This window comes from Podarcis raffonei, chromosome 5, assembly GCF_027172205.1.
Source record: "Podarcis raffonei isolate rPodRaf1 chromosome 5, rPodRaf1.pri, whole genome shotgun sequence".
NCBI lineage: Eukaryota > Metazoa > Chordata > Lepidosauria > Squamata > Lacertidae > Podarcis > Podarcis raffonei.
In genome coordinates this window covers 74030101-74040216 of record NC_070606.1, presented here as the reverse complement: position 1 = coordinate 74040216, position 10116 = coordinate 74030101, and the positions used below count along the sequence as shown (strand labels likewise).

At 43.4% G+C, this 10116-nt stretch overlaps 1 protein-coding gene across 2 annotated transcripts; it reads right to left on the bottom strand.

Moving 5' to 3' along the window:
* Positions 1 to 5257: 5257 nt before the first annotated feature.
* LOC128414603 (uncharacterized) lies at positions 5258 to 9814 on the bottom strand. Of its 2 annotated transcripts, XM_053390144.1 has the most exons (3): positions 9079 to 9814; positions 8509 to 8809; positions 5258 to 7397 (listed from the first exon to the last, which is right to left on the bottom strand). In XM_053390144.1, exon 3 carries the CDS (start codon positions 7372 to 7374, stop codon positions 6385 to 6387), a length of 990 nt encoding a protein of 329 aa, XP_053246119.1. In that variant the 5' UTR covers positions 7375 to 7397; positions 8509 to 8809; positions 9079 to 9814; the 3' UTR covers positions 5258 to 6384. The 2 variants fall into 2 exon arrangements, with proteins under 2 accessions (XP_053246119.1, XP_053246118.1); XM_053390143.1 differs by having other exon boundaries at positions 8509 to 9814.
* Between the last annotated feature and the right edge of the window lie 302 nt (positions 9815 to 10116).

Here is a 10116-nt window from a genome sequence, read left to right as displayed (position 1 = left end):
TTCCTCCATCACTTGTTAGGAGGCCTACAGCTGCTGTAGCAGATATGGGAGTAGACTGAGGTGCTTCGAAAACAGCCCTGTGTGGCAGCTATGGGAATAGTTTGTTGCCTCTTTAAGAAGTCTCAGAGCAAATGTTGCATTCACCATAAACTGGTTGCAACCAGTTGGTGGATCTTGGTGACCGGGAAGAAAAGAAGCAGCTCCTAAATTTGTAGGCTTGTGTTCTGAAGAGTTCTGCCTTTCTGAAATATAATTTTGTTTGGAATCAGAAGGCCAGTACAGTGGCACCTCGGGTTAAGTACTTAATTTGTTCCAGAGGTCCGTTCTTAACCTGAAACTGTTCTTAACCTGAAGCACCACTTTAGCTAATGGGGCCTCCTACTGCTGCTGCACCGCTGGAGCACAATTTCTGTTCTCATCCTGAAGCAAAGTTCTTAACCCGAGGTACTATTTCTGGGTTAGCAGAGTCTGTAACCTGAAGCGTATGTAACCTGAAGCATATGTAACCCGAGGTACCACTGTATAAAACAAAACAACACAGTTAGCTTATATCAGAACCATACATTGGTTCCGAGGGTGCTCAGATCCATTTGTTGTAGCCTGTCTGAGTTCTGTTGCTGAGAATCAGGAGCTAGGAGTCTCTGAGGAACCTTTGCCTGAGAGCAGAATCCACATGTGAAGTCCGACAGTCCAGAGGTCAGGGAATCCAGATGATTACAGAGCTAAGGGTCTAGTCCAGATGATGTAGAGTCAAGGGTCCAGCAGGAAATAGCAAAGTGGGGCCAAGAACAACAGACACTTCCAGCATCTGACTGCTGCTGAGAGCTCTGTTTAAGAAGGCCAGAATCAGCTGGTTCTCATCAGTGCCTTCTCCTCTTGTGAAGGCTAATCTGCTGCAGGTGGGGTCACTCTGCCTTATCACTCTTCAGGCTGCTGTTCAGCAGGCGAAGCTGACTTCTGGCCCATGACACCAATACCCTGAAGGCCAGAGAGGCAACTCTGGAGTGTTTCCTCCTGTGAGGAGCTTATTGTTTATTTGGTCTGTGACAGAGAGAGGCAGAGAAAGGGAGAGCAAGCAACAGAGAGTCTCTTTCTATAATAAACATCTTATTTTTTTACTGAATTATTTTGTGTTTCTTTTTTCTTTTTTTTAAATTGGGCAATTTGGAGGAGTAGAGGATGGTTTTTGTATGTGTTGCAACAAATTCTGTATTAACCGTTTACCTACATTCACTCATTAAAAGCTGCAGTAGCCACTAAATGAGGCCGAGCAGGTAAGGTAGATACTACACTTCATGAGTCATGTGTAATTACATTAAAGGTGTGTGGATCTTAGCAGAGGATATATACTTAACGCACAGGTATGGAGGATAATGCTGTCACTATTCTTTCGACCTTGTTCTTTTGTGGGTTTGTCAGTGAAATTCTAAAATGAGAAGCTTGTTCGGAGAAGATGACCTGGTCACTGAGATCTTCTGGGATTTATTTATTTTATTCATTATTATTATGCTACAAGGCGCATCTTATTTTCTTAAAGCGCATATCACATTTTGGTCCAATGTCATACCCTCCAACATTTATCTGATGAAAATAGAGACGTTCTGTTCCATAATGATAATTTTACTATTTATACCCCACACATCTTACTGGGTTGCCCCAGTCACTCTGGGCAGCTTCCAACATATATAAAAACATAATAAAACATTAAACATTGACAAAACTTCCCTATACAGGATTGCCTTCAGACGGCTCAGAGGTCAGATAACTCCATACCCTCCAATGAAAATAGGGACATCCTAAGGAAAAGTGGGACATTCCAGGATCAAATCAGAAACCGAGAAGACTTCTCTAAATCAGAGACATCCTGGGAAAATAGGGACACTTGGAGGGTCTGCAATGTGCATAAAACAAGTTGTGAAATTTATCAAATGCCTTGTCAGTTGCAAGGGGCTCTTCAGCACACCACCTGATGTAGAAATAATCCCGAGTGCAGGAAAACTGGAAAACGCTGCTGTGTCTGAATATCATGACATCTCTTGGATGTAATTCTAGGATCAAGTTTTCATAGCCTTGTCCTTCCTTACTACAATCAAGGAGTGGCTTTACAGTGGTACCTCAGGTTAAGTACTTAATTCGTTCCGGAGGTCCGTACTTAACCTGAAACTGTTCTTAACCTGAAGCACCACTTTAGCTAATGGGGGCTCCCACTGCTGCCGCGCCGCCGGAGCACGATTTCTGTTCTCATCCTGAAGCAAAGTTCTTAACCTGAAGCACTATTTCTGGGTTAGCGGAGTCTGTAACCTGAAGCGTATGTAACCTGAGGTACCACTGTACTTTGCTTCCTTTTTGCAGAGAGTCATAATAAACTTTTCCAGACAACAGTTCCGTCTCTCTGGTTTATGCATCCTGCTTTTATTTCTAAACCGCTATCAGAACAATGGCTAAACGCTTCATGTTTATTACAGCTGCTGTTGCTCGCTGACAAATGTGTCGGATGTAAAGCATAATTTCACTCTAATCTGCGCCGGTCTTCATTACTTTCCCTCGTCAATCTAATTTCCACCTGTTCCCATGCTATCTCTTTCTTTCTTCTCTGCTCCAGTTGCAATTACAGCTAACATAATTCTCTGAGGTGGCGCCTGATAGATACCAAAGGTCCTGCAAAGCTCTGCTGAGTCATCCTAGTGTCAGAGGCTGAGGCCTAGGAAATGAACACGTAAGCGATTTCCCCCCCCCAAGTGACACATTAAACATAATGGTTGGTGTCACTCAGGGCAGACTGTTGCTTTTTTCCTTAGCCATAATTACAGAAAGGCCCTGCGCAGGAGATACAAAAATGTTGGGGGTCGAGGAGGCTCAGTTGTGAAGGAGTGAGAAATGTCCCTATTTTCATCTGAGGAACATTGGAGGTTATGCTATTGCTCAGTGGTAGAGAGCAAGCTTTGCATACAGGAAGTCAAAAGTTTCAATTCCTGGTATCTCCAGGTAGGGAGAAAGTCTCCTGTACAAAACCCAGGTGCAGTCAGTGCAGTGAGGAGTTGCTGTCCTGCCCCTAGTATCACTGCAGCCTACATGGGTGGTGGTTTGGGGTAGGGTAGTGGCAAGGGCCGATCAGAAGGTCGGCGGTTTGAATCCCTGCAACGGGGTGAGCTCCCGTTGCTGGGTCCCTGCTCCTGCCAACCTAGCAGTTCGAAAGCACATCAAAGTGCAAGTAGATAAATAGGTACCGCTCCGGTGGGAAGGTAAATGGCATTTCCGTGCGCTGCTCTGGTTCGCCAGAAGCGGCTTAGTCATGCTGGCCACATGACCCGGAAGCTGTACGCCGGCTCCCTCGGCCAATAAAGCGAGATGAGCGCTTCAGCCCCAGAGTCAGCCACGACTGGACCTAATGGTCAGGGGTCCCTTTACCTTTAACTTTAGTGGCAAGGGCAATCAGCAGCGGTGGATTGGCCTCACTAATGCACCTATGTAGCCCAGCCCTCAATGCTCCCCCGTCCTGCCCCATCCCAAGCATCGGCCCACCACACTGCAGAAACCCTGGAGAGCACCTGCCAGTCACTGTAGACAAGAGCAAAGTAGGTGGACAGTCTGACCCCGTATGGGGCTGCTTTATATATTCACATTTACATAAGAAACGTGACATGTTCCTAGCCAAACTTCGCTTTTACGCATACAGTGGTACCTCAGGTTACATACGCTTCAGGTTACAGACGCTTCAGGTTACAGACTATGCTAACCCAGAAATATTACCTCGGGTTAAGAGCTTTGCTTCAGGATGAGAACAGAAATCGTGCAGCGGCGGTGCAGCGGCAGTAGGAGGCCCCATTAGCTAAAGTGGTGCTTCAGGTTAAGAACAGTTTCAGGTTAAGAACAGACCTCCAGAATGAATTAAGTTCTTAACCCGAGGTAAAAGGTAAAGGTAAAGGGACCCCTGACCATTAGGTCCAGTCGTGGCCGACTCTGGGGTTGTGGCGCTCATCTCGCTTTATTGGCCGAGGGAGCTGGCGTACAGCTTCCGGGTCATGTGGCCAGCATGACTAAGCCGCTTCTGGCGAACCAGAGCAGTGCACGGAAACACCATTTACCTTCCCGCCGGAGCGGTATCTATTTATCTACTTGCACTTTGACGTGCTTTCGAACTGCTAGGTTGGCAGGAGCAGGGACCGAGCAACGGGAGCTCACCCAGTCACAGGGATTCGAACCGCTGACCTTCTGATCGGCAAGTCCTAGGCTCTGTGGTTTAACCCACAGTGCCACCTGCGTCCCTAACCGGAGGTACCACTGTATTATTGAAATCGCATGAAATGGTACGGTTCGTGGACCAAGCACCCATCACAAGAGGAATGTGCAGGGTTTTTTAAAATTATTGCTCCAAGTTTATTGACTTGGAATGTTTCAACCATGTAAAAAGCGCAGTTTCTTTGATATGAGGTCATGAAGTTTATCAAGAATGGAGGTCTGCTAAGCCCAGGCTTCCTCAACCTCGGCCCTCCAGATGTTTTTGGCTTACAACTCCCATGATCTCTAGCTAGCAGGACCAGTAGTCAGGGATGCAGGGAATTGTAGTCTCAAAACATCTGGAGGGCCGAGGTTGAGGAAGCCTGTGCTAGCCTAACAACAGACTTTGCATTGTCATATTTTTATGCGAGGGAAATGGTGTCACATAGAGACAATGATACCTGGGTAACTGTGTCAGAATCAGTTGTCCCAAGCTGGAAAACTAATGGCCCCACTAGATTATTTTTTTTTAAGAACAACTTTTATATACGCTCCCTTTTTCAAGGAGGTCAAAGTAGCAGTTTAACCTCAGGAGAGCACCATTAGGTTGTTTGGCTGTGGGCTAAATAAGAAACAGACTATATTATCATTGTTACCATTATTGTTATTTTATTTATTTCCTGTCTCATATTTCTCAAGGCAATTTACAAATATACAACAAAAACAACAAAAAGTAGTTTAAAAACTACTAAATATAGACTTTGAAACAGTACAAAATTATCTAAGACAGAGATTTTTTCGTGTAGCTGGAAAAGCTTGTTGAAAAAACAGGTGTTAAATTGTTTCTGGAAAGTAAATGAGGGACAGCCACACTGAAAGACTGCTCTGAGTTACTGTGGAGTGGGCTTCTGATGTCTTTGGCCCTTGAAGGAGAAACCCTCTTGCAGAATGCAAAATGACCTTGCAAAATGTAAAAACCAGTTGCACAAACTTTATGGTATCAAAACCCATGATTAAAATACACAGTGAAACAGTGCTATTAAAATATAAATATCTATAATTAAAACACACAATAGAACAATCTGATTAAAACATTGCTGCCATTAATACAGGAGACTGAGGTGAAGAAAACAGGAACTGCCTGTGCAAACAGGTGAGTCTTCAAAAGCGAGCAGAATGCCAGTAAAGAAGGGACCTGTTGCATTTCAGCATTGAGTGCATTTCACAACACCAGTGCTACCAGTGAAAAAACTTATTTCTGCATTATCACAAGTCAGTGATCATCAGGCTGGGGCAAAACTAGCTGCATTCCATTTTCAATCAGGCCCTAAAACATTTTTAAGAATGTTTCACACATCTGAATCATACTAGCACCAAAGCAAGCCTCTGAATAACTCTCATAGTTTATCATGGTTAATAAATATATATGAAATATCAAATCAATGCACAGAGCATATGTAGAAAATCTGTCAAAAGGTGGCGGAAGCTGTAGTATGTGCTGGCTGCATCCTTCGGAAGCTCCCTAGCTGCAAGAAATCTGACTTGATGTTTTTGAAATTTGTTCCTATGCCATTGGCTGAACTGCTGAAATTTTCATGAACATGCTGATTTTCAAACCTGTTAGTGCTCAGGTGGGGTTACAGGCTGCCAAGGGAAAGAGATACAAAGCAGCATTAATACTACCCTGGTGGGCAACTATTGGGATTATGATGAGGAAGTGTCTTCTACTGCATCCTCTCCTTCCACAAACCTCAGAGTGTGTGTTATGGTTTTTGAACGTTCTTTTGGAAGCCGAACGTCCGATGGGGCTTCTGTGGCTTCCAATTGGCTGCAGGAGCTTCCTGCAGCCAATCAAGAAGCCATGCTTTGGTTTCCGAACATTTGGGAAGTCAAATGGACTTCCAAGGTACGACTGTACTAGAGATTCCAGAGTGTACCATTTCTAGTAGCCTGTCTGGCAGAGCCTTGCCCTCTCTTTTTCCATGGTTTCCTTTACTTCTTGTGCTGTGTCTTTTCCACAAGTTACCCTTTAAACTTTAAAGCAAAAATATAGCACTCAAGGCTTCTAGCTTTGGGGCTGAAAATCTGGTTTTAAAAATAATGGGTTGGTATATGCAGTTGTGTGAGTTGAATTATTCCTTGATGTGTGATATGGTTTAATGAAGGCTAATGCTGACTTGAAAGTGCTTTTGCACTACACTGAGAAATGGTCCACCCATTTGCTGAACCTTCTACCATCTGAAGTTGGGGTGGGTAATTGTTGTACTTTACCAAGTAGTTACTGTATTGATTTCTTTCTCGTCTGACACATATCTTGTCCAGAAGTTCTTTGTTCCGCAGCCCATAAACCACAGGGCTGAAGCTTTGTGCAAGTATGAAAACAACAAAAGCTCCAAATTTTATCAGAACATGTTCTGATCCTTTTCCGATGGCTGTAAAGATTAAGGATGGAAGAATATGGAAGCTCATTTGTACACCATGAATAATGACTGTTTTTCTGGCCTTCTTATTTGAACAGTTAAAATGACCGCTGAACTTTCCTTCTCTCCACAGGAGAAAATAAGCAGTTACCATGACGGCTGCAAGAAGCAAAATGAAAATACTTCCGGTTATTTTGGCAAAATCACTACCCAGGATAGTTGGGCAAGAGAGCTCTGCTTCATATATGTACCTCGGATCTCCTTCTGTACGTTCCACAATGATCAAGCATGCAGATTTGAGGATTGTTCCGACCCAAACACAAGCTATAGCTTTGCGTTTCACCAAGTGTACAAAGGCCAGGTATCTCAAAGGCCAGCAAACTGCTAAGCAAGTGTTAATTGCCATCAAAGCCAGCGTTACCAGCACTGCTTCTGCAACTGCTGTTTGTACTCCAAAGGTGATCCAGATCCAGAATTGTTGCACTTTAAATGTTTGTATCGCGTTGGACACCATGCCAGAGCAACAGAATAAAGAGCAACAGAGAAGATGATGGCATAGGAGGAAGTATCTCACTTCCTTCACCATTTTAGAGTTCTGTCTCACAGTCTTGATTATTAATATATTCAATGCAGTTATGAATATGAAGTTAGCCAAATAAAGGCTTCCCTTTACAACCACTAGCGTTTGTATTAAATCTGATTTGTTTGCTTGAGTTTCAGTCATGGACACATTCATAATAGCCAAGTGTAGTTCTTGCCCTGGAAATAAACAAGCGATACATTTATAACAGTATTATAACAATATATTTCCAGCTATTTAATCTGATGGGGAAACCCAGCCAGATGGACGGGGTAGAAATAATATATTATTATTATTTACATGAACAGGATTATAATCTAAATGCACTGGAGTTTTGAGCCACTGTGGTGTCATTGGTTACATTGCTGGAGTAGAATCTAGAAGACCAGTGTTCAAAACCTAACTCAGCACTAGGGATGGAGAAATTTTATTCAGGATGCATTTGAAGCTGACTTTTTCCAGTCCATACTTTCTGAAGGAACTAATCCTTTGAAATTTGCACCTATCCGAATTTTGCAGTGCCATTCGCCAACCAAACGCTGTTTACAAAATGGCATATATTAGGGGAAGTTTGCCTAAAAATGAAGGTATTGGGGGGGGGGGGACAGCTTGCAAAAACTGTATATAGCCAAAACTGTATATTAAAAATGTGTTTATGAGGAGAAATTTGCCCTAAAATGTGATGAACTTTTAAGAGGATTTTAAACGAAAAATATCTCTGAGCCACGAAGCTCATCACTTGACTTCCTTATTTAATTTTTCAGAAAGGGTCAATGTCCATACTTTCTGTTTCCACTGAACAACTGAATCTTTTAAACTGATATTTATTGAGCATTTGTTCCGATTGGTTTGCGGGGAGGTTATACGACAATGAACGTTCATCCTGATTGGCTTGCCCATCTCCAGCAAATCACCCAGAGATCCTGCATTCTCTTCTTTCCATCCCTGGTTTATTAACAATAGTCAGTGTGAGAAATGGAGAGGTGTCTGGCAATACTCTCTACTACCCTGATGAATAGCATGTAATCTGAAACTAGGAGGTGGGTATACTAACTTCCCCAAATAGCACATCTTTTTCTCTTCTACTAGAAAGTGTTGAGAATAGCACAATTAAATTAAAACAACAGCAACAACAACCAGTAGTGTATGAGTGTTCATCATGCTAAATTAAACTGAGTGAAAGCGATGTCATGACAAGAGATTAGAAAACAGTTCTATACCATAGCAAATTTATAAATCCCAAGAGTTGGAATACATCACTTATTCAACTTCATACATCCCATATCTTACCTTTTCATGTTCTCCCTCTCCCAAGAGTAGATTCTAAATTTGAAGATTATGACTTCTCAAGCTATAGTACCACATCCATCTAAGCATGATGACATCTTCAGAATGCAGACTCTTCATGGACCTTGATGTTTAATCCTAGTTTAGATGTTTAGCCGATCTTTAAAACCGTGCTTTTAATAGTACGCCGATTGCAATAGTTTACACTGATCTGGAAATGCACTGAAAATTTAGACGTACCTTTCTTTGCTCTGTGCTAGCTCACACTGCTTCTTTTTGTTCCACCGCATCTTACTGAAATGCCCTAGCAGAAAAAGAAGAAGGAAAACTAACTCTGAGATTATTAATTGTGAAACTAGAGGGAGGAAATAAAACCAAAAACCCCAAAGAAAACCTTCTCATATCTTCCACCAGATATTTTGCATTTGCTGAGCAAGACCAGTCTCTAAATTTCTATTTATTGCCTGGATCAATGCCTACATCATCTACCTCAACCCAAAATGCACCAAATTCATGGAATATTAATTGAATGCAAGTTGATGATGCGTTCATAAAATAAAACATGAGACTTACTTTAGTTTCTGAGCTATGTGGACATAAGAGGCTGCCTTATACTGAGCCAGGCCACTGATTTTTTCCAGCTGCTGGTGCATTGCATCTCTCCAGGGTTCCTGTGAGGGATTTTCCCAAGCCCTTCCTCAAGTTGCTGGAGGCTGAACCCATGATTTTCTACATATTTTCCACCACTGGCTCATGGTCTTTCCCTACCTGTGAATTTAGATGGGTTTATGTTCTTGATCCTCAGAAAAGAAAGGTAAAGGTAAAGGGACCCCTGACCATTAGGTCCAGTCGTGACCAACTCTGGGGTTGCGGAACTCATCTCGCTTTATTGGCCGAGGGAGCCGGCGTACAGCTTCCGGGTCATGTGGCCAGCATGACAAAGCCGCTTCTGGCAAACCAGAGCAGCGCACATAAACGCTGTTTACCTTCCCGCCAGAGTGGTACCTATTTATCTACTTGCACTTTTTGGTGTGCTTTCGAACTGCTAGGTTGGCAGGAGCTGGGACCGAGCAACGGGAGCTCACCCCGTCACGGGGATTCGAACTGCCAACCTTCTGATTGGCAAGTCCTAGGCTCTGTGGTTTAACCCACAGCGCCACCAGCGTCCCTGTCAGAAAAGAAGGCACTACCAAAAGCATGCATATTTCACAATCAGGGCCGGCTCATCCATTAGGCAAGGTTAGGCGGCGACCTCAGACAGCAGGATCCACAGGGGCAGCAGATCCCAATGTAAACCTTTATTGCCCTCTTGTTCCCTGGTGTGGAGGGAGGCTAAAGTCATTCAGAAATACCCCCAAGCTGTGAACCCCTTTGTACTTCTGGATCCTTTGTTGTTGCTTGAGGCTCAGGCAGCCTTGGAGGCATGGAGTGAGTGCCTTCCATCAGCTTCTGTCATCTCTGCTCTGGTCACCTCGGTCATATTATTGTAACATGCTAATCTAACCTCTGAAGACCAAAATCTGCCTCTGAAGACAGTTTGGAAACTTCAGGTGGTGCAGAATTCAGTGGCCAGGTTGCTAACCGGGGCAAGACAGTTTGAGCATATAACAC

Bases quoted from the DNA above. Each gene is read 5' to 3' on its own strand.
- LOC128414603 (XM_053390143.1), bottom strand. From the start codon at position 7,374: ATGAATGTGTCCATGACTGAAACTCAAGCAAACAAATCAGATTTAATA.